Here is a 24,363-nt window from a genome sequence, read left to right on the forward strand (position 1 = left end):
GCACGTATACTTGAATTAAACTGCTGATTCTCCTTCGACTGTAAACAGTAAGTCTTTAGTCATACATTTCAATAAATCCAGTGACTCATGATAGTAAAAACCAACAGATCCTTTCAGTGCTCCGCAATAGAGATTTAATATTCGACTATGCTTTTTCTCATAATAGAAAAACCTGCGTGCAACAAATCACCTTTCTGTTCAACTTTTCTTTTTTTTTCATGATTGAAACAGGATTGGGGGAATGATGTCTTACAATAGGACTGTACTGACTCCACGGCAGTGAGATGAATAAAGGCAGTCATGGTGTGTAGATGGACGAAAAAAAGGGTTTTTGTGTGTGTGTGTGTGTGTGTGTGTGTGTGTGTGTGTGTGTGTGTGTGTCATACTGGGGTTTGCCTTTGGCTTGACACGTCAGTTCCAGGTTCTCTCCTTCCCTGGTCAGACCCTGAGGAAACTCCACCACGATCTTCACCTCTGGTTTGTCTGAAATGACAGAAGCAGAGATTTACATGCCGATGAATAAGAGAGAGTCATCTGTGTCACTTCACCCTTTTTTAAGATGAAATCAAAGGTGTTTTGTAACAGGTTTGAAGAACACGACCTCAACGCAAAGTGTGAGTGAACTGCAGGAGTTTTGAGGGTCTGCTGTCACATACGTTTCCATGACGACTGGATACAACGAAACAGGAAGCGTCGCCGTCACACAATTACAAACCCGAACAAAGACATTGCTTACTGATCTCTGACCAAATATCTGAGAAGTAACAGCTGTTGTTATTCTTCCTTTTGCCATATTAGATCAGATCTGAAGTGTTCTGGTAGTAAAACGATGCACTGTGATTGCTCCCTCGTCGAGTCTTGCCCAGAGCCCAGTGAGTCTAGTTTTAGTTGCACTCAAAAATGCAAGCAAGTCGACCTCAATGAGGCCGATGCGAACGCGTCAGAGTTAAATAAAGTTATTCGCTGCATACATTGTTATATCGATCGGTGAGTCGTCCATGGAGACGTCCAGAAAGAGAGCGTGAACCTTCTTTTTGACCTCTGACTTGCCTAAACATTAGAGTGAAGCCTGATACTGATGGACAAACAGCCTGGAAAAGAAAAAAAAAAACAAAACAAAAAACAAAAGGCTGGAAGCTTTAAAATAAAAAGGAAGAGGTTTTCTCTTTTAAGTCTGTACTATATCCTGGAACGTGTCATAGACAACCTCAGAGGAGGCAAAGCCTCAGGCCCTCAATCTGATCCGTGGTCCCCACCTCAGGGCGTCCAGGACCTCAGGTTTGGAATCTCTTCTATATATAACCAGTGCTTCTGCTTCCAACCATCTGCTAAACCAGCCTACTGCAACACACGTTCTCTTAGGACGCTGCTGGAGAATGTTACAAATCACATTTCCGGTTTAAAGCATGAAATATGCTCCGATATTAAAATCTGTGCAGCGGTCAGACTGAAATGTGTCAGATCCAGTGCGTTTTGTTTGGCGTACAGTCAGACGAAGCAGAACAATGAAGTTGGACTGCTGAATGGTGGCGCTTTTCAGCGGCGGAGCCCCGGGCTCATGTCTCATCAGAAGTGGTGTCAGGGAGAACTTTGATTCGTGCCAACTGGCTTACCTGACTTCGCACATTGTCACCGAGTTGATGTGAACTCCTGGATGATCTCAAGCTGCGAATGGGCTTATAGAGGGCAATCACATCAGAAATACAGCCAAAGCTTGACGGTTTATTTCTCAAAATGAGCCAGATGAAAGGCTGTCCCGAAGAAAGGCAGAAAGCACTGATACAGTGTGGTTACTTATCTAGGAAATATGTTAACCCCTGGTGGCAGCATTGTGTGTAAATTGCACTCCCCCCGCTACAGGTCTGTAGTCTTTTGATCCTTCACCTGCTCACTCCAGAATAAAGCGGCCAGAAATAAACTGAGGCAGATAAAAGCACGGATGACCTTTTGCTGCTCTGCGAATAAAAGGAACATCCTGATCGTGGTTAAAGTTCTCTGGTGATTTTCGTTGCCAAAAACTGAAGACAATCGTTTTCAAATGGTACACAATAAGAATGGACCATTATTTTTTTTTAAAAGAATAATTAGAAAAATTATACACTGTTGTGACCCTGCTAATACCAGAGAGAACAGTCGTTACTGTTGTGACTAAAAGTTAGGATAGTTAATTAAAGTAAATATTCTGAATTTACCGAAACTGAAATCTGCTTCTACATAATTTCAACCTATTAATAATTTTACCCTTAAAAGTAAGTTTTGTATTTAACCTATTGTGTATTTTTAGGAGCTAATTTTCATGTAGAGTAATTAAGAAGCTTTACTGTTTTTTGAAGAAGAAACTCAGAATTGTAACCTTGAGTTACTTTTCAATTGCAGTCACTAATTAAGTGAAATCTGGGAAAAAAAATTTCAGATCAAATTCACAACGCAAGTAAGACTTATTTCTCAGCAGGACTCTTTATCACCGTGGGACATGTTTGTATTTTTAAAACAAAAGTCACCTTAACAACACTTAAAGATGAAAAGTATCTGACTCAAGAAGCAATGGAAATCGTCACTATTGCTATACATTTCACTAGGATTAACTGAAGTAAATAGAAATGGAATCAAAATATGTAAATAGGAACAATACTAAAAAAGAAAAATAATTCCAAGTACCATACAGAATTACTTTTTTTTTTCCTTTTGCGTTGACCACAAGCGAGTTTTCAAGTCAGCCTTATCAGTCACTGGTTTTATTTCAAATTTCTTCTAATTCCAAAACACGAGCCAAAGTTTTGAGAAAAGAAACAGGTAAAGGAGGACAACAACTGGTGCTGGGTGTGTTCAGACATGTTCCCTAATTAAGTTCCAACACAAAACCCAAGACTGGAGAGCCGAGAGAGCCGCAGAGAAAGAGAATACGAATGCTGTTTTGACAAATCAGTGGGGTGCTGTGACAGTTACTGCCAGGCTATTCTCTGCAACCATTGAGTTTCTATTGTTCCCTTTCCATTGACTGGTGCTGGTGTTATCAAAGCCTTTTTTTTTTTCATTTTTGGTGTGGAAGATGATCTTTTATTCTGGACAAAATTCACATGTTTTATTCAGTCTTAGGGATCGCATTCAGTTTTGTGTGTGTGTGTGTGTGTGTGTGTGTGTGTGTGTGTGTGTGTGTGTGTGTGTGTGTGTACAGAAAGTAGGAGTGAGGCAACTTCCAAATTTAACCGTTTGGTCAAGCTTGAAAAGCAAGTGAGTTTGTTGGTGGTTTTCACACAATAAGAAGAAAATGATGGACAAAGTGAGGCCAAGAAATGGGTTTTCTTTTCTTTTTCTTTCTTTCTTTCTTTTTTTTTTTGTTATGCATCTACAAAATCAAAAATCTCAAAAAGGAGACATCTACCGCATCTTTACAATAGTTTCTTGTTTGCTATATGTCTGTATTGTGAAAATATCTGTTATGAGACGTAATGCTGAGCAGCACTCAGTCATCTCTCCCAAGATTCATAGCAGAGCGCTGTAATTACATTTTCCCAGCTGTGTTGTGGATCATTCGTGTCCATTTCTGCATTACGGCCTAAACGGTGTTTTTCGGTGCCTGAATTCTTTAATCAGCTTGCAGACAGGGGGGACGAAGCACCGACTTATGATTTCAAAGCCGGCGGTAAAGTTTCACACTGCTGTCCGACCTTCTCGGCAATAAACAACACGTGTCTGGCCGTCCATCTGTCTAAATCACACCCTGTCAGAGGCTGGCTTTCACATTTGGTGATGGACAGCAGATGGGCGAAAAGCCAAGTCTTCTGCTCAGTGGGCATGCATGGATTTAGACGGCAACCCTTTGGTTTTATTTCCACTCCAGGCACTACACGGCGTCCTACAACTTCTTCCTCTGCCCACAACGTCATCTGACCTTGTCATCTCCGAGCCATAAACTTGAAGGACGCCAGTCATTCGTAGGTTGTTTTGATAGCCTCTAGTAGTTATGGCAGAGCTTTCTTGTCTTATGCTTGATGGGGGAAAAAAAAAAAAGAAAAAGAAAAAGAAAAAGAAGAGGAAGGAAAAAAACACACCGTGCTGCCAAAACCAGGCGCCGCCACTTCACTGGGAATGAAATAATGCCCACCGTATGCAGGAGGGCCGTTATCATTATGCTAACTGAATTATTTGCTTTATTGTGCGCCTCACCTCATAAGCACTCAAGACGGCACAATCCATCTCTCAGCAGCCAGCTGACCTTAAGGGAAAAACAAGCCGGCATCGGAGCAAACAGCCTGCTTTGCTTATACACATAAACATTACAGGCTTATTTAATTACGCCGTCCCCCTGACAATGGGCTTCTTTTGCTGATTCTTACAACACAATGCAATCCATTCCACTCACAAATTGCCCACACGGTGAGTGAGTGAGTGAGTGAAATGTAAATCACCTTGCGCATCTAATCAGTGAACGGGGCAGGCACTTCACAATGGAAATAGAAACAAACAAACAAACAAACAAAAATCTACCAGGCTTTATTTTCCAGGTCTGGCCTTTGGGATATTCAGGGGTGGAGCAGGGGAAGAGAGCTTGGAGTTGCTGGTGCAAGGCTCCATTTGGTTTGGGTCGTATTATAACTGCGTTTCATAGGGGTGAAAATGTGGGGGTGTCTCCTGTAATAGCGATCCAACATGGCCGTCTGTCCATGTGAATGTCTGTGTACTCGCCGTTGTTAATATTTATAGATATTGTTGCATATCGATTCTCTGTATCATGTTAACAGGTTTGTTTTAGATCGATGAACTTTTACCATGGATGCTTTCAATAGTAAAGGAGTGGCAGCTTTGAAAAAGACACTTTCATTATACTCTAACAAAGTAAAGAAGGAAGAGTTGGTTCATCTTGAGGGGAACACATCCCATAACAAACATGATAACCTTTGTAATTATGTATTGACAAAAGGGCAAGTGAAAACTCTTCCAATACAGTTTGTTATTGAAGCACATTGGGTTAAAAAAAAAAAAAAAAGATTCAAACCTGTTTTAACTATTTCTAACATCACAACATTAAGCTTTTAACTTTGCTCGATGTTGACCACCAAATTGTTTGTCTGCTCTAAATTACCACGACATGCTGTGATCCACTCCTCTGGTCATTTCACTGCCACAAAACTTAAAACATTCAGTGAAGATAATTCAATTCACCCAGAGAGCAAGCAGGAAGAGCAATGTCAGTATGATACTGATTATTTTGTTTTTGTTCATCCTGATGACAAAAAAAAAACAAACAGAATTTAACTCTTCTAATACCTGCAAGCGGTCAATTGCAACACTCCCACGTGTTTCTAATCGGGTAAATGCGCTCCATAAGATTTCTGGTTGCTCCGTATGCGACGTCTGACTCCACAGCAGATCTGTGGAGAGGACAGTGGAGTGCCGCTCTGTTTGTAGCGTGTTACTGTATGCACAGAGCGGCGCGACGGCGGCGGCGAGGCACTGAGCCGGGTGGTCCATGTGAACTCCCTGTTATCAGAGGCCAGCAAAATGCCATGCTGCCTCTGTAGATGAGCTGATCTTCTCCTCTCATGCTCACAGGGAAAGGTCAGATAGCTACAGAGGAGATTTCATTCTTAAATAGAACGCTAGGACAAGCCAGAGGCCAGAGGCATCAGGTCGCACCGGCATATGATAAACAAATTGACTTTTTAAAAAAGAAAAAAAAAAAAATTAACAGATATAAAACTTCACATTACAAAGGCCCAGCTTTTTAATTGCTTGTTACACGGGTGGGATGGTTAATTTCATTTTGTTGCAGTGTTATGGTAATTTCAGTGATCTCCTTCATTTGACCCATTATAAAGGTACCTGTCTGTGGCGTCTAATCACTTTTTCTAAAGTATACTGCAATTAAATGCTGCTGTGGCAATAAAAATGTGTCCTCTAACCTTCATTAAAATCCAGACTTTCTTCATTCTTCTTTGTTGGTGAGAAATGTTGAGTTATTTTGCTTCAATGGGTCACACGAAAAACAATAGAAGTTGAAAAAAAAAAAAAGGGAAACAAACAGTGTGTACACAGCACTTTTTTTTTTCCGCAGGACTGTGTGCACCTCATATATCAGCCCGGTGTTCACAGAGCTGAGCTCAGAGAGAGAGGAGGCTCTGATGGGTTGAGTTTCCTTCTTAAAAAAAAAAAAAAAGTATTTGAAAAAGAGAAGTGACACATGCAAAGTGGTGGGCTCTGGGTAAAATATTAACAGAAATCTGAAAATGAAAACAGAATGCAGAGTTGTAGCTGACTTGTCTGGTGTATGTCGAGTCTGGCGTCATTTGCATTTGATTTAATGAGATAAGCGCGACAGACAGCCTTACATAAGGGCGCCGTGCTCTGGCACTTCTATCAGCATGTGCGTCCTGCTGCCGGGATTTAATGAACTGAGAGGATGAAAATAATAAAAAAAAAAGTTGTCACGTACAGTCCAGCCCCCGTGGAGGGAGAACACAACTGAGTCCTGCCAGAGTACAGACACTAATCACTCGTATTAGTTTATAGTTCAATGCAGATGTTTCTTTTTTCCAGCGCCGTTCACTTTTGATGGCAGCGTGAAATGCGCTGTCTGGCAGGCAAGAGATTAATTAAAATGGCTCATTTACGAGCGTTGCAGCCATTGTGGCTGCGCATTTGCTGCAAGTATTTACTTTACTGGACAGATTTGCAGCAGACTGACCCGAGGCTGAGTGGTCTGAGGTATTTATTTTAAATATACTGAGATACATTCTCCACCAGTGAACAAGCAGGCGCTCTGTGTTGTCTCATTTAGATGAACCCGATCACGTCTTTGCCCACCATTGCACTCTTGCACTGAAATAATACACAAACAGGTAAATCAAAGGTCAGGAGGACAATGCCACAAAAATAGAAATATATGAAAACATCAGGTCAACTTTAACTGATCACTTACATTTCCTCCAACTAACGAAATCCTAAATTAAACGAATTACTTATGGAAAAAATACATTGTTCTGCAACAACTCATTATATAAACACTGCTGTTTATCAGTAAATCTTGCTTTTAATTAAAAAAACCACGAGGAATGAAGAAGCCATACTTGATCATTTGCTCAGTGCCTCAGACAAAGGCACACTATCAATAGTTCGTCGGTGCTTTAGCAAAAAAACAAACAAAACAAAAAACACATGGTATTGTCAGACAGGGTGTAAAAATAGTGACGCACAACCTTTTTAACAAACATCCGAGAAATTCTTTGGCTCCAAATTGTGAAATATGGGAGCTTTTGGTCAGGTTCACAGCCCAATATATTGTGCACCTCATATTATGCAAATCAAGTACAAATGTCTTAAAATGTAAATTAGTGAATTCAATGAAGGCACAGCAAAGGGTGAGGAAGATATTCGATGCCCTAAATTAGAAATATAAGGACAATTAAGTAAAGACAGAATGATCCCTTGAATCTATTTGGAAAAGCAACTGAGTCCATTAGAGACCCCCATAGACAGGAAACATGTGCAGCGGTGCCATAAAAACCAACATCCAACAGGCATATTTCTATGAAAAATGTTCAACAACATGTCGTCTTTTCTTTTTAGTCATGAGTTTTTTTTTTTTTTTATCTCTGAAGACAATGCCATGCACTAAAATTTCAGCGAAGGGGGAAAATGTAGAAAATTTATGTCATTTAATTAGTGAAGATGGAACGGTCTACTCTATTGCAGTCCAATTTCCCCGTTTTATTCATCATAACCTGTGCACCGAGATGATTTCCTTTCAATGTCACTGCCATACATGTCAAACACCAAAGTTTTAGTTAGGGAGAGGGGGAAAGAGCGCAAATTTATGCCATGTAATTAGTGGTGATGGAACACTGTTCTCCACTGCAGTCCAACTTTCTGAGTTAAACTGATGAGACTCTTGAATAAAAAAAAAAGAGAGCAAGAGAGAAAAAAAAAATGCTGTTCAAATATCCACACCGATCTTTAATTCAGAACCAAGCGGGTACTTACACTGCACCTCCAGGTATTTCAGTGCTTGGAAGCCCTTGACTGCAGGGTGGTCCACGATGCAGACCACTGGCAAGCCGTCGTCCTCCTTACTGACGGTGAACGTCAGCCGGCTGGTGACTGTGTACATCTTGTCGTAGGTCAGCTCAACTTTAGGCTTTCCTGTGGGAAATTAAAAAAAGGAGGCAACTTGAACACATTTTCTACTCGGTGAAGAATCTCGATCCCTGGCGAAACTTCAGGCACCCATCCAAACTGCTTTTTCATATGTACAGCAATCATCATCGAAACTAGGCCAGAGATAGGCAAAGATATTAGCAGTTAAAAGTTTGTTCCCCGACAGGCTTCTTGTGATTTGTCCCTTTCTTTTAACTGATCAAAAATAAATAAATGTAAAAACAAAACAAAAAAACAAACTCATAATAACCAAACCTGACTCAGATAAAACAACGCTGTGATGAGTTTGTCGGGGCTGAAAGATGAAAACATCCTCAATTAAAATGATTGCTGGGACCAATGGGTATTTCATGAAAGGCATCTTTAAAAAAAAAACAAAAAACAAAAAAAAAACCATCAAAACTCTAAACTGACATGTTTGAATGGTTGGCACACTAAGTTTTAGTCTACAAAATAATAAGGATGAAAGCTTTGCCCTGAAGGCTGCCAGAAAAAAAAAAAAAAAAAAAGGTTTAAAATATTAAGACCGGACAAAGACAGCCATTGTTCGACTTCAAGGGAGATGTCTTTCTTCCTCTGACCTTCCAAAATATGCAGAGCTGAGACGTGGAGGGCGTCCTTGAGAATGGTCAGATAAGGTGAATCAGTGAGAAAGAAAAAAAAAGAACGAAAACACCGAACAACTGCAAGTCACTCATTAGACTTTAAAAAAAAAAGCATGTTTTGTGTTTCAACTTTGGGTGCAGCTCTGCCAAATCCTGGAATCCCTCCCCTGAACAGTGGTGTCTTTATAACTCCACCAAAACAATATGTTCCCAAATTCAATGAGTAGGACGAGCTCATCTCAGTCACAGACAATGAGAAGGGTGGATGAAGACGCCGCTGCACGGCACACTCAAGTGAAATTGATTCGTTTTATTTGCAGTCATTTGCACGGCTGTGTTTGTGTCCCATCGATAAAACAAATACTGTAGGGGGGGAAAAAAAAAGATGCTAGTAAGGGAGAAAAATCGGTGCTAACGTGAAGAGTTAGCGTGGATTCAGCCCGCCGCTGCGCCGCGGCTCAGCCGCGGGGGTGACGGCGTCGCGGCGGTGACAGCTGTCTTTCTGGATGCTGGCAAAGCAAAACGTGTGTGATGTGGCTGGTGTGAAGGAACAGGTTGTCATGAATAAATACCACGAGAGGCTTCAGATGCACGCAAAACCGCCGGAAACGGGGACCTGAAGAGGGTCCGCTCCAATCAAACCCGCCTTTGGAGGAGCTTGAAAACGGGAGTGAAGAGATGTCTTCATTCAAGTCCTGTGTTTTTGAATCTTTTGCTTTTCACCTGAAGCTCTCATCGTACGAAGAAAAAAAAGAAAAACCTACAAAAGCTAAGTGTCTGCAGGTTTGAAACACGTACAAAGGCACGCACGAAGGTAAGAAAAAGGTATAATTAGCAGAAATGGTAAAGTTGTGTGGATGATTAATGAGCTCTCATCTTATTTCCTGCTCATCCTCCAGTTTTCTACCATCTGTCATTACAGGGGGAAAAAAAAAAAAAAAAAAAAAAAAAAAAAACCTTGCGTTTGAAACCTACCACTGTCTTTCAGTTCAGCACTGCAGCAGCCAAATCAAATATAGAAAAATAGCTCCATATAATGCAACAGTAAGCTGGTAATCATCCTCCTTTTCTGCTTGGCGGAGATAAAGCAGAAAAAAAAACAAGCCTTGCATGAACTGCGCAGCGGCTCGACTGACTGACTGGAGCGCCGTTCTCCGGGAAGGCAGCGGAGAATCGCGAGACGGACGTTTGAGCGCTCTAAACGTGGCGCATCAAATATTAATCTTCCCAGGCAGAGACAATGCAGCTCTTGAGGGCAACAAACAATGTTTGTCAGAACGCATGTGCCCACGGTCTGCTGTGTGGGCCACAAACACTCCATGTTGGCTTGACGCTCACATCCTGGATACAACAAGAGCCGCTGTGGCAGCGCTGCACCTTGACAACTTTTTCTGTGTGTCTGTTTTATCCGGTGAGCACTGCAGGCATCAGATCACTCACGCGATGGGAATGGGCCGGGGTGAATCCCTGCTGCCTGCATGGGCAGGTAGATTTCCTCCATTTTGTAGTTCACATTGCTTTTTTTTTCTGATATAGGTAGGAATAAAGGGGAAAAAAACAAACCCTGCAGTCTTTTGACCTTTCCATTAAAAAAAAAAAAAAAGCATCAAAATGTCAATGAAATTGTAGCCAAAAAAAGAGATTAACATGGGATTATGAAGCCAACAGACTCGTGAAACAAATATACAAATATCAAAATACAAGATATATTGTGTGTATTAACAGTCACTTAAAGAGCTTTAAGCACAATGTTGGACAGCTATGTCACATTTTAAATACTTCTACAAAACAAGGTACTTTGCTCTGTACTTTGCTCTGGAGGTTCACATTAAACATCCGGTGTTCAGATTAAACATGCTTCATTACCGCATAAATTCTACTCCAGCATGTGGAAGCAGAATTGTTGTACATTATCTTTTCAGATATGGCAGAAGAAGAAAATAAATCATGATGTGAATATCAACATCTGTGTGTGTGTTAGTGCAATTTCTATGTTTTTAATGTGCTTGGTTTGTGTGTAGGGGCATTTTCTGGTCCTTGAACACTCATGTATGTATACAGTGTTACAAAAAATGATACTGCCACTATAGATTCACAAATGTGGTCAAATGTGAGACTAAGATTCAATAAAAACAGAAGGGAAACTGAATTATCACTAATTTGCCAGTACAGACTTAAAAAAAAAAGATTCAATAAATTGCTCATTGGTTTTTAGATAGCTCCTCTTTCAGCTATGTCGATTCCTTTTTTTAACAATGGGAAGCAAATAACGCATGATGGGATGTTTCAAAAAGAGTGTAAACAGCTCTTAAAATCTGAAGTGAGAGTTCTCCTCTGGATGAGCTCTGAACACTGTCTGATGAACAGAAAACTCACTAAAACGCAGTCAATTAAAGTTTCAAGTGGCATCTAAATAGTTTTAATGGGGGGAAAACATTCCTCGCGTTTCATGTTTTTTTTTTTTTCAAATAAATCCTTGTTTGAGAGCCTTGTCAATGTGCTTCAAGTGGCAGCCAACTTCTGCCAACTTATAACACCTTTTGTTATTCTAAACTGTAATGTAAAGTCACATAATCCACATGAAAACAGTAACAAGGTCGGCTGCACAGAACGTTCCGCATCGGGACGTCTGTCGGCCGTCAGTTCTGCTTCGGTCCTTCGCAGCAGAAAAGCATCTCGGTGGTTTTGTGATTTAAATTCGTATTGGAAAGACTCCAACACGCACTTGATGTAAACATGTCAGCAGCACATCCGTGGAAAATCTCCCATTAGGTGACATCCTCAAGGTGCTTTGAACCGCGCCGCACCATCACCAAGAGCCGGAGCTGTTGAAATTAGGCGGGATTGATCCGCGCTTTAGTGTCGATCACATCAGAGTCTGACGGGACGATCTGAATGTGGCAGCAGAAATCTACAGACGTCACATTTTCTGCAATCTTCTATTGTCCAAATGTGCCAAGTCCATGTAAAAATGGTGCTGCTGCAGCTCATCTGCTTCAAAGAACAACAGATTGAGAGATTCAGAAACGGTCTTCGGCAAACCTCTCGCTCGCAGGGATTGCTGATTTGAGCTACTTTTGCCTTTCGGTAGCGTTGAACCAGTATGACCATTATTCTCAGACCTCTGGCATCAACAAGGCGTCTTAGCCCAGGGAAACTGCTGCTCGCTGGATATTTTTGTCTCTTTCAGGCCTTTTTCGAAACCCTTCAGGTGGTTGTGTGTGAAAACCGTAGCTCAGCAGTTTGATAAAGGATCAGACCGCATCGGCTGCTAACACCACCCGAACCACGTGTAAAGTTATCGAATTACCTTTGTTGTCTGCGTGGTGATGCTCAATTTAAATTGCATTTACTTTTTTAGATGCTTCCTGATCCTCTTGGGCAAATTAAATAATCAACTGTGTGTCTGTGGAGTTATTGAAATCAAACTGTATGTATTTGCTTTTTTTTTTTGTAACTGAGAAATTCAATTTAGCTGGATCGACTGGTTCGCTCAGCGCTGCGATCAGCCCCAGTACTGCATGCAGGATAAAGCAGTACAGAAGATGGATGGATTAGAGGATATTTAGGATGTAAATACAGTTTATATGTCGGGCTCGTGACGGCTCCTGCTCGTTGCCCCCCCGGCGGCCGGTTTCCCATGTCGGCTTTAACCCCACACCGTGATTCTCCTAATACCTGACGGAGTAGAGTTTACGGCCGATCTTTATCAAACTACACCGGTAATACGATGTTTAATATCAGGACACAGGCCTGGGGCTACCGCTTTGAAATGCACATATAGATCCTTTAGACCGGCCGACTGACCCCGGCAGAAGAGGACCGAGCTCGCCAGCCGGGCTCCCAAAGACCCCTGATAACGGGCCGCTAACAGCCCAATCCAGAGGTTTCTCCAGTCCTGTCATTTACTTTGCCCAAAATATTCTTTTATCCATTTGTCCGGTCTTCCTGCAGAGTAATTGAAATCGCCCCGTGGTTGTCTCGCACTTGAAGCTAATGGCTCCTCCGGTGCCTGTCATTCATCGAAGTGCCCCGCTGACTGCTCCTTTATCCGTCTCCCTCGCATTTGTCTTACAGGAACAGCACCGCTATGACTCCTTTTCCTTTTCTTTTTTTTTTTTTTTTTTTTTATGACTTTCAGCGTAATGTAAGCCTGGGAGCTGGAGATATCGGTGTCGGGCATATGTTAATAAATCACTAAACAAGCAGGATAAGAGCAGAAGGAAAAAGAGAGGGAGATAATAGGGAGATAATGGGTCTGTGCATATTAGGAGAGATGGTTGGATTTACATTGGCAAGCATGACAATTGCAACCTTTAAATGATATTTAAGAGAGCCTGATTATCCCTTAAGGTAATTAAGTTAAATTCTGGGGACGTTTAATTAGGAATAAGTCTGCCAGGCAAGGAGCAGCAGCTAAAGGCAATCTAAGTAATTCTGCCCCAGTGTCAGGGCGCCCTCCTGGCGCCCTCCGCCGTTCTTTCCCTCCCCGTCTCTCATTTTAACACGCTCTTTTGTCTTTCACCTTTTTCAGCATCGGCGGAACAACGCCGCGCTCGGGGCCGTGCGGTGGCGTCGACTGAAAACACGAGAAGTCCTTCTGCTTGTATGAAGAGAAGGCGTCAACAAGCCTGATCTCGAAGGACAACAGCGAAATCAGTCGGACCGCACTCGAAAAAGTGCGTGTGAAACAATGAAATACAGACTTTAATGGAGAGTCAACAATTGTTTTAGGGAGATTTTGCTGGTGGCAGCTTTACACCTGGAGTGGAAACGGGTATTAAAAAAAACCCAAAAACAAACGACATGCTCCAAATGCAGGAGTGTGTCAAGTGAGCCACTAAGCACCCCTCAGTTTTGTGCTGAATTAAAAAAAAAGAGAAACAGAAACTGTATCTGCGTCCCAGTTGTAGAAGTTGAAAGAGTTTCGACCACGCACAATGAATGCCAGTCCATTCCCAACAAGTGCAGAGAAACGTATGTGTGTGTGTGTGTGTGTGTGTGTGTGTGTGTGTGTGTGTGTGTGTGTGCGTGGCAGGGGGGGGTTAAAGAGCACCCGGCATTATTCAAATCACTATTCTGTCATTTAACTAAACAAATGTTGGAAAGCTCACTTAAAGAGACTGTGAGTACCGAGATTTGTTCTATTCTAAATGGAAAACAATGACACAGCACATTGTGTGCAAATGGGAAAATGCTGAATGGGGTTGTGTAAAAAGTGACTGTGGGTGGAACCTATTTAGGTGAAATACTGAAAACCCAGCAGAGTGCATCAGTATTTCACGGTGACAAACAGGCGCGGCAGATAATGGTTTCACTTGGCCCATTTAGAAAAGCGAGCGCGCAGATGATTCAGACTGTTCATATTAAGTAAGGGGACGAAGGACACCTCACCAAGCAAACACATTTTCAAGTAGTTTGTGTTGAGAAAAAGTGGTTCAAACTGCAGGATTTGTGCTTTAGAGTTCATATACCGCCGGAGCAGGAGAGACCTGGAGGCCAAGTGGACACTTTATTTAAAACCCAGGAGATAAAAATGATAAAAAGGAATAAATGGAAGGTGAATTCATAATTACTTTATAAAAACACATTTTCAGAACTAAATTTAATGTGAGTGTTGATGGAGGTGAAATGATGAAGTAAGCTTTCAGCAGTTCAAAGTGTATATATACACTTATATATAAAGACTAATTCAATGTTCCAAACATGTGGTTGATGTTATGTGGAGGACAGAAAACAGACAGACAGAAAAAGATACAGGCAGAAGCTTTCTGCTCATGCCCTCAATAAAAAAAATTCTCCTGAACATCAGGAGTCAGGTTTCACGACCTTGATACACTGGAAAGTTCTCAGATTTGAGCTGACCACTAAGAGCGTAATGCTCCGCAGCGTCGGGGCGAAGCTGCTCTGGGCCTTCAACACAGCTTCTGATTAGGACCTTTGTTTCAAAGTCTTTACAAAGCTTACTGTCTGGGCTCCGAGGTGGAGCCGCCTGGCAGGAGGCCTGTTCACCCCTGAGCTCAGCACAGACTTCTAAAGCTCTGCTACCTTTGATGAAGGCGCGCTTGTTGTAAAGGTGCCAACAGGCTGCGGCCACCGCCGCTCATGCACGTCGCTTTAATGGAAAGTAGTCAAAGTCGCAGCAGAGCTCCATTTAAAAAAAAAAAAAAAAAGAGTAGTTGCAATTCATGCAAGAATGAAATGTGTGGAGCAAGCAAAGGAGGAAAGGACGTGTCCTGAAAAGAATCCGGAAACAATCACGAGATGAGGCAACTGAAAAAAAAAACAAAAACTGAGAAGCGTTTGAAACTTAGAGGTCTTCAATCGAAACGGAGAAACCTCAGATATATACATAAGAACAATTCTGGTTCAATTCTAGAGCACTGTGTGGGTAAAGTTTTCATGTTTCTGGTTTCCTCCCAGAGTCCAAAATCATGCACTTGCGGTGTGATCGTCTTTTTCTTTGTGTTTTCTGTGTGATGAACTGCAGGTTCTCTCTGCCTTTGCGTACAGCTGGGATCAGATTTATTACTCAGTGATAAAGGATAAAGCAGGGCAGAAGACTGAATCAGAAGCTGATTGGATAGAACCAAGCAGAAATGTGAAATCTCCTTTTTGTCCTTTGTTAGCTCTGGCATTTCCAATTGGAAAACTTTTAACAGACACCTTTTAATCAATAATACCGAGGTAGCTTCCTACTGTTTGTGCTCAGTAATGCTTCAGTCAATGAAAACATTTCTCTTCATTATCCACTCAAAGGAGACACTCAAGCTTACACAAAGGAAAATATGTGTAAAGAAAAAAAAAAAAAGGGACTGAATCTCTTAGATCCACCTAAATATTTATTGTGCCGTGCTCACAGGAGGAATCTTCTCGACTGATGACTGTGGGTTTTTGTTTTGTTTTGCTGAGTGGGGACCACATACCTGGAAGCTCTTTATCGCCCTTCATCCATCTGATGGCGGCGGCAGGCTTGCTGCTCATGGCGGTGCAGGTCATCTCTGTCTCGTTGCCCTCGCTCAGGACCTCATCCCGGGCCTCGATGATGGGGTCACCCGGAGGTACTACGGCAGCGCGCACAAACAAAAACCGGGTAAACACTCAGGAAATTTAGTGCTTACTGCCTCGATGCCGCTCATGAAGGGAAGAACAGAGCCGACATTAGAGGAGAAGACGGTCAGGAGGCGATTAGAAGGGTAGAGGAGTGTGAAAGAATGTGAAGCGTCTGTGAATTTGAAAGAGAAAATATAAATCTCTGTATTATAATATCTCTATATTTATCCTCCAGTGTGGAGCAAAAACCACACAGTTTGATATTTCCCAGCTGTATTTGACAATATAAGTAAATAATCGTCACGAGCAGCGACGGATTAAAATTAAACGTGCCCGAAGCTGGAAGCTCTCGCCGCGGTGTGATGGGGACACGATCAAGCGACATTAAAACGGGCCGATGATGCCTTTCAACAAGCGTGTTGGCACAAACAGCTGATGACAGCTGACCTTCTTACTCATTCGAAATGTCAACGGGGGGGGGGGGGGGGGGGCAAAAAAAAAGAGTGAGTTTTTATCATTTGATGATACTCTGAGGTCACACTGAGGTTTTTCTCTGTTCTTTTTCATTGTAACCTGATTAGCATTTATTTGCTGCAGTCAAGTCGGAAATCATCCGAACTTAACATCCAAACATAATAACGGTATGAAATAACAGACTTTTTTTTCTTTTAAAATCAACTTAACAAAGAAATGCAAGCATCTTTTGTCTGGGGAAACAGAATGAGCATGCGTGTGCGTGTGAGCGCGTTGTGTAGTAGTTGTACTTAGCACAGTGATGTCTGCGTAGGCCTCCTGCGGCGGGTCCGTGTAGAGCTGGCAAACATATCGACCCTCGTCTGACAGCGAGACGTTAGACAGTGACACCCGCAGCTCGTTGTCTGAGAAGTTCACCAGCTGAAAGCGGGCGTCTTTCAGCGCTGAGGGAGAGAGACAGAAACAAAAATAAGCAGACTGTGCGTGCGCACGTCTTCACACACACACACACACACACACACACACACACACACAATAACAAGCTGAAGCAGGGTTCAGCTTCTCTGTTCTCCACCTGTGGAAGAAACTTCCAGAATATTCATGGTCGTCTGAAACAGTCGGCCCGCTCTAAAACGAGCTTCTTGTGAGGATCATCTGGAGCTCTTTATCTCTTCACTGTCTTGCTTTCACATCTGTCTTAATGATCTGAAATGATTTTAAAGTTTCAGCACATGTGGAAGCTGATCCACTAACGCGACGCACACGTTGATAGATGCACAATACACTGTACCGGAAGACTTTTGAGACCATAATCGTGTCTGGAGGCGCAGACCAGCCCAGGTTGTTGTTTTGAGAGTCATTTCCATTGCTGTCCCCCGACAACTTTTGTTTGTGAACTTATAAACAATGATATCGTTTCTGTGTTTTGCGTTAAATTCTGACTTAATCGTCTCTCATATTGAGTTTTTTCATTCATTCACATGAAAACAGGGCTGAATGTGAACAAATCCTTTATATTGACAAATAAATCACAAAAAGGAATCACAAAATCTAATGCACCAAAAGAACAACTGTAACAATCAACACCTGCAAATCCAACCAAAAAGTGCAATCCTATTTATACATTAATTAAATTTTGGCTCCAGTTACTACATTTTGAAAATATCTGATAAATTCTAATGCTACCCTATAATGTAATAACATATTTTATTATTGGTAAAATGTTATTTCAATGTTGGCTCAAACATTCTATTTCAGTCTTAAAAAAAAAAAAAAGAAAAAAAAAAACTTTCCCTGCTTAAATATGCAAGGCTAAAAATGACATTAAAAGTCATTATCCTGCATATATTTTACACTGACTGTACGTTTGTGGACTGTGACATACTGCTTTGAAGACTGATATGCGAGAGATACAAGAATAAAACACTGATTGCATTAACCTTTAGGTTCCCATTAAGGTTTCATCCATAATACAAAGGTAACTGTCCTGAGGTGCAAGACTGCAATTAAAAATAATTTAATTATTCATTTCTGTGCTGAGTAATTTTGTGATTAACATTCAGATTGCGAAATTGTGAAGGATTCTCGTTACAATTTGCCACAGAGCAGGGGGTCGCAATCATTTTACTCTGCTCTGATCAGAGCTCAGAAAAGCGGGATAATCAGTTTGTTATCGCAAACGACAAACGAAAGCAGAAAAGGAGGAGGTGAAAAAGGAAACGTTCGACATGTTTATCCACGGTTATATCTGTCGACTGGTTCATAAAAATCATCAAGTCTTGGCGACGAGTGTTATGTTGCTTCAATTTTGAAATACAATCGTAACATGGGCGAAAAGAGAGTCGTTTTCTTGAGATACAGCACAGGAAAATCAATGATTACACCCTCAGAAATAGAACTAAGCATTAGGGCTATGGACCGGTTGTATGAAAAGAGGTATTTAATCAGCTTCGATCATATTTATGGCCCCGTGTTGTTTTTTTGTTTTCACACCTTTCAGAGATGCTTTCAAGAAAACAACAGAGGGGGAAAAAAAACAAAAACAAACGAGAAACCTAATTTTAATTAAGCAACAATCAATCCCTGATTAAAATTATGCAAGACTATATAGCAGCTTTGCAAAAAAAAAAACAAAAAACAAAGGCGAGACAGTGAAAGGCATTACTCACACCGTGTTAAAAAAAAAAAAAGAAAGGAAAGGAAAACACAGCCGTACACATGCCAGCGACATTGTTTTCATTAACAGAAGCCTCATCCTTGGCTGTCCTTTGGTTCCTCTGCACAGAGATTGAGGACAAATCCATAAATCCCGTCTCTTCCTCATCTGTAGTCACTTTCATCTCGCCTAACCTTTTTTGCCCACCTACCTAAGCACACTCTATCAGCTGTAATGTAGAATGACAACATGTGGTTAAGATGAAAGCCGACCCATCTCCATCCCCCTCCGATGTGCTGATAAATTCTCCTCTGATTGACAGAAACTCCAGGCTCTTTGCACTCTGCACTCCCTCAGATCTGTGTATTCATCCTCTGGCTCTCCTTTTTTTTTTTTTTTTTTTAAAGCTTAAAGCATTAAACATGAAGACTTCTGACACAGAACACCTCAAAACAGACCTAAATAGACAGACTGGGCGATGTTGTGATTTCACAGGCGGAAGATGACGCTGTTGTATGGGAGCTACTCCAGATAGAGTTGAAGGGGAAGAAAAGAAGGGGAAAAAAAAGACACTGCTGACAATAAAACAAGAACGCTAATCACAAAACTGATTTTGTACATCATTAATCAAGAACATGAGACATATTTTAAGTGAAATCATCAAGCTGACAATAGATGGAGTTCTTTTTATTTATTTATTTTTTTTCACTGCCACATTAAGGGAAGAAAAGAGACATCTGCAATCAAAAGCTTTTTTGGGCAGATGGAAAAACAAAAAAGAAAAAGAAAAAGACAACTTCTCTCTATTACTTTTCTCTACAGTCTCTGAAACAGTATAAAAAGAAGTATATATAATGGCAAATAATCTCTAACCACATCAGTAAAAAAAAAAATAAAAAAGGATAGCTTAAATGCTTGATTCCATTAGCGCTGGTATTAGTTTCTTTTGTTGGAGCACAATGAAATCTTTCTTGTGGCAGATGAATAATATGCCCCTAATTAGTGCGGCTCATTCAAAAGCCTTGTTAGCCCTCATTAAAATGAGAGGTCACCCTCTAATCTTAACCATTTAATTGAATTAAATGTTCCCAGATTCAAACACGCGAACGCTACAGTTCACAGATGCTCAAGACGGGAGGAAAAGCCTCCAACCGCTTCTCAGAGGCGGAGAAGTTGTTGAGGGTCATCACAGCCAGACAGTGCAAGTTTTCATAGAAATACACAGTTCCGGTAAGAATCAAAACCTCAGGAGAAACGAAGCAGAATTCAATATCTAACCAAATATTGGTTGCATTATAACAAACTGAAATGAATTAATGTCAATATGAGTGAGGAAGTGAGCAGCGATAAAAAAAAACTCTATAAAAGGTGTGAAGATCACTGAAAGCAGATTATAACCTGCAGAGGCACAACGGACTGCGGTCAGGAAAAAAGGAGAAGATGTTATCATCAGCATACAACTGGACTTTGCAGGAGCGAGTTTAAAATAAACAGCACAAGTAAGCAGCACAGGGTCCAATATTGATTTTTCCTCTGCATCATTTTATCTTTCTTATAGACAACCTGAGTTTCATGTTGGCTTTCAGGGAGCTTCACCTTCTCCGCTGTTCTCAAAAATGTTGAGTAAGTTCAAGAACTGATGACTCCAGAGGAAAAAGGCAGGAGAGTCTGCACGACTTTGAAGAGGAGCTCGAGGATCTTGGATGCTTTTCTGTCTCAAAGATGTCAGAAAGACACACTGCAATACACACAGCACCGCAACTTTAGAGCTACTTTGTTTTGTTTCGGAGGAGAATAGCTTTGCTTATATGAAATATCATTCCTGAGCCTCTTTTGCCTTTTGAGTGAATATCATTATATTTGTGTCTGGGGACAATTTTTCTCCTGAAGTTTTTCCCCTTAGCTTGAAACTCGATGAAGTACCTAAAAGTAGCAGCTTACTAGCACGTGCTATAAGGTGAAATAAGATGCAAGACAATGACTTACATGAGATGAAATCAGTGGTGTGGAATCCTGGTCCTGCAGGGCCTGTGCCTTGCAGGTGTTAGTGTGTCCTTGCACCACTGCATCTGATGAATGTGTCATTATCAGGCTATGCAGAAAGCCTGATAACCACCTGCACATTACAATCAACACCTAATAGATTTTAGATCTCTGGGACTGAGATCTGATGCCATTGAATCAGACTTGAAGGAGGAGGAAAATTAGCTTTTTATTAGCTCAGTTTTAGCTAGACTTGACTCTCAAGAGGGGAAAAGATATGAGGGAAGCAGTTATCCCTCTCTGGAGCAAAGATACACATCGTGACGTTTCACTTGGAGAGCTTGTGTACGTGATGATTTTTTTTCATATCACGCCGCCGCTTACTGTATGTCATGCATGCACTTTCGCTACAAAGCCCTGTTCGGAGATCCGCTGGTATCGAATGACAGAAAAAGCTGACAATAAGCACAACAGCAGACTTGCTGACTGAACAAGAGATGCTGGTGATTGAGAGGCCCGCAGGCAAACACAAATATTTTATGAGAAAATGAGAAACACTGTCAAATATGCTGCAACGCTGGAAAACGAATCCTCGACAGCCACCCGGATGAGGCCCTGCATCCGCAATAATCAACTCCCTGGCAATGGCTTAACCGATTTCTGTAAAAAAAAAAAAACCTGTTTTCTCACATATTTGAATCTGACAAACAGCTATATAAAATAAATGTACTCCTTTCAATAGGGCTACTGGAGGAGGGTTCCAAATGAACATTTAATATTTAAAGACTAGTTTCCACTGAAAAGTGCGTGGGAGGAGATTAAAAGTCCAGTTTTATGGGGAAAAGTACACAATCACTGAAAAACAACTGTAAAGGGAAACACGCAAACGCTGAAATACGATCAACTATACTGCCATGTTTTATAATCCAGCCTGGATGAAAATACAAATGTGTTTTTTCCAACTGCAGCATTTTAAAAGATTAATTGGAAGTAACCTACCAGCTCGCAAAATTAGACAATTAAACAATCTCATAAAAAAATGCATCATGACTTGCAAAATTCTTCTATATGGACATACATAGACATTGGAATTAATCACAAAGAGATCTATGCTGCTTTTAGTGAGTAAAATGTTCGGTTGTTTGATATTAAAAAGCCCTGACAACTTCTACAATTGCTGAGAAATATCCATTAATATTTGAATGGAACATCTGAAAGGACAACAATTTGAGAAACTCGTGCCAATCAGATATAATCCATTTCATGAAAGCGTTTCGCAGAGATCTCTTAATCCTCTTATGTGTCACTCCTAAATAAGGCATTGTGGTATAAGCATGAGCTGAATGAATAAATGCTTCCTAATACGCGGTGAAAAGAAAACGCCGCGGCGCCGTGGCAAGGACACGCTTCCTCGTGCTCAAAGTTCGGGACAACAATACTGCAGGCTGGAAGAGATACAAGGACAGATGGGGGAGAAAAGCCTGGTTCACGCAGCAGGACTGAAGGCAGTGGTAACGTTCCAGGAGAATAGAAATTAAAAAAAAAAAAAAAAAAAAAAAAGGAGTCCTGGCAGAGAGAAGCCAAGTAACAGTGCGGACAGTTCTTACATTGTTTGATCACAGCACCGCAGAATACATATTTCACTTCTCTTTGTGTACCGGACAGAAAGGAGGGTGACCTTTAGCTCCGTGCTCCTTTTGACCCGTTTTTTTTTTCCCTCTCTTGTTCTGTCATATCTGATAGCAGGTGAAGGACATCACAGATGTCTGACAAAGGTAACGGATAGTCAGGTCTATGGATAAGAGAAATCTGTCACGGCTACGGAAATCTGGAAATTATCTTTTTTTTTTTTTACCTCTTTCCCCTCCACCTGATGGGGACGGAGCTCATTTAAAAGCGGTGATAAGTCGATACAGTGGAACGGCCCCGTGAAGCAGCCAAGGCGACTTTGGGAGGCGGCCGACTTTTTGCCCGCTCCCTCTTTAAGTTATTGAGCGCGGTGTCACCGAGCGTGCATCCCGCTAACAAACGGCACGTCGGCTTTAATGAACCCCATTCTCCTGTACGCCGTGAGCGCTCGATGCATTTATGTTCACGGTGCGGTGAAGGCAATCGGCTGTCCGCTCGAAATGAATGAAAACTAGTAAATGAAGCCGCTAAAAAACAAAAAGCAAGCCTAAAGCACTTTATTTCAGTATAAACTTTGAAGAACCAGATTGTTTCTCAGCAGTCAGTCAGCTTGTACCATTCAAAACTCAAAACTGGAGTAGATAAAGTGTAGTTCTTTGCTTAAAAAGAATAAATACTAGTCAATGAAATATCAGAAAACTAGTTCAGCGTCAATTGTTGCTCGTTCTTTTATGGAACTAATAGATTGTGAATGACCATAGTCCGTCTCACATCACAAGAGCAAGCGACTGATTTTCTTTTCTTTCTTTTTTTCTCAATAAGAGATGAACTGTGGATTGACGGCACACTTTAAAGCGTGCATGAAGAAGTGGTTATGCTATTAAACGCCTCTGACACGCAGACGGTGACGCACGATCTCACGACCACGTGTTGACTCAGGAACACTTCAACATTCAGAGACTGAGCTTCTTAATGGAGGCGGGTTCGGCGGTAAAGTGGCCTCACATCCGCTTTAAGATGTGCGATCGCCGTCCGTCTTCAAGTCCTCATAATCTCAAACTAACGTGACCATAAACCACAGAACATGAGCATCGCCTGCCTGCTGCTGTCTGCACGTTGGCGGTTGATCTCAGTTCTTTGGTTTCTGCATTTACTTTTCGTCACTTGTTCGTAAAAACAATAGATTTTAGTTTCACTGAAGACGCCCAACAAATTAAGACAAATGTGCTTTTCCACATAAAATGTGTTTTTGTTACAATAACTTGGAAAGTCATATTTTAAAGAAGTAGCTATTAATAAATGGCAAACTGTGAATCTGAAGAATAGGTGACTCCCATTATTTTGTGACCTTTCTGGGATGTACTGTTGCAACTAAAATTAGATTTTGTGGCAAGAATCACTGTAAAGATAAGCATTGTATCATAGTTTTAAAGCGGACCTATTATGCTATTTTTCAGTCACGTAATATAGGTCACAGAAGCCCAAAAACATAGTATATAAGTTTGTTTGCCCCAAATTCATCCTATGTTCGGAGTTTGAGCGGTCTGAAAAGTGGCTCTGAGGAGCCCTCCTCCGAACAGCCTGATTTTCACAGCCTACTTTCCGGGATGCACTTGAACGCATCGGGCCACTACCACTCTCTCACACACGGTGGGGGCACAGTCATAGGCACATCCCCTCGACCGGTTCAGCTTAAGTTTCAGTTTCATTTTCAAAAATGTGGCGTAGCGAGACAAGGAGGATAAAGACAATTTTCAAATTTGAACGTCTTAATGAGGCTACGGCAACACATGCTACTATAACCACCTATCCGGGGCCGGCCAAAGGCTGGATCCTCTTCTGGGTGGGGAGTGGTGTTCCTCTTGTTGACGTGGACAAAGTAAGATTTCAGAATCGCGTGTTTGAGTGTATATTTCCTTAAAAGTGGAGTGCACAATTGAGGGAGGTGACTGAATTTTTCACTTCTGGGGGATCATACAGAGGCTCTGGGAGGCAATATGACTGTAAAGACACCTTTTTAAAGTGAATTTTGCATAATATGACTCCTTTAAGTAAATTTCAAGACTGAAACCATCTGTTTAATGTGTGTCTCTGCTGTGACGTGACCTTCAGTTACAAAACAGCATTTTTGACAAAGACCCCAAAAAAGTCCAACAACTAAAATCACTGTTTTCACCAAACACACACGTTTAAAGTTTGAAATACATTCAAATAGACATCAAACCGCGATGCAATCCCACAACACGATGTCTGCAATTACAGACATGTTTATTAAATAGTAAAATAGTATTGGCTCGGGTTTGTTGCAAA

The 24,363-nt window shown here is 41.3% G+C and overlaps 1 protein-coding gene across 5 annotated transcripts in view; it reads right to left on the reverse strand.

Moving 5' to 3' along the window:
- The window catches only part of cadm1a (cell adhesion molecule 1a), a 396,714-nt gene that overhangs the window by 56,590 nt on the left and 315,761 nt on the right, over positions 1-24,363 (reverse strand). For all 5 annotated transcript variants that reach the window (XM_030100926.1, XM_030100925.1, XM_030100927.1 and 2 more), the window contains 4 exons: positions 16,577-16,729; positions 15,686-15,823; positions 7,981-8,139; positions 387-483 (listed from right to left, as the gene is read on the reverse strand). In XM_030100926.1, the coding sequence (XP_029956786.1) occupies positions 387-483; positions 7,981-8,139; positions 15,686-15,823; positions 16,577-16,729 (547 nt within the window). The remainder of the gene's footprint in view (positions 1-386; positions 484-7,980; positions 8,140-15,685; positions 15,824-16,576; positions 16,730-24,363) is intronic.

This window comes from Salarias fasciatus, chromosome 10 (assembly GCF_902148845.1).
Source record: "Salarias fasciatus chromosome 10, fSalaFa1.1, whole genome shotgun sequence".
Lineage (NCBI taxonomy): Eukaryota > Metazoa > Chordata > Actinopteri > Blenniiformes > Blenniidae > Salarias > Salarias fasciatus.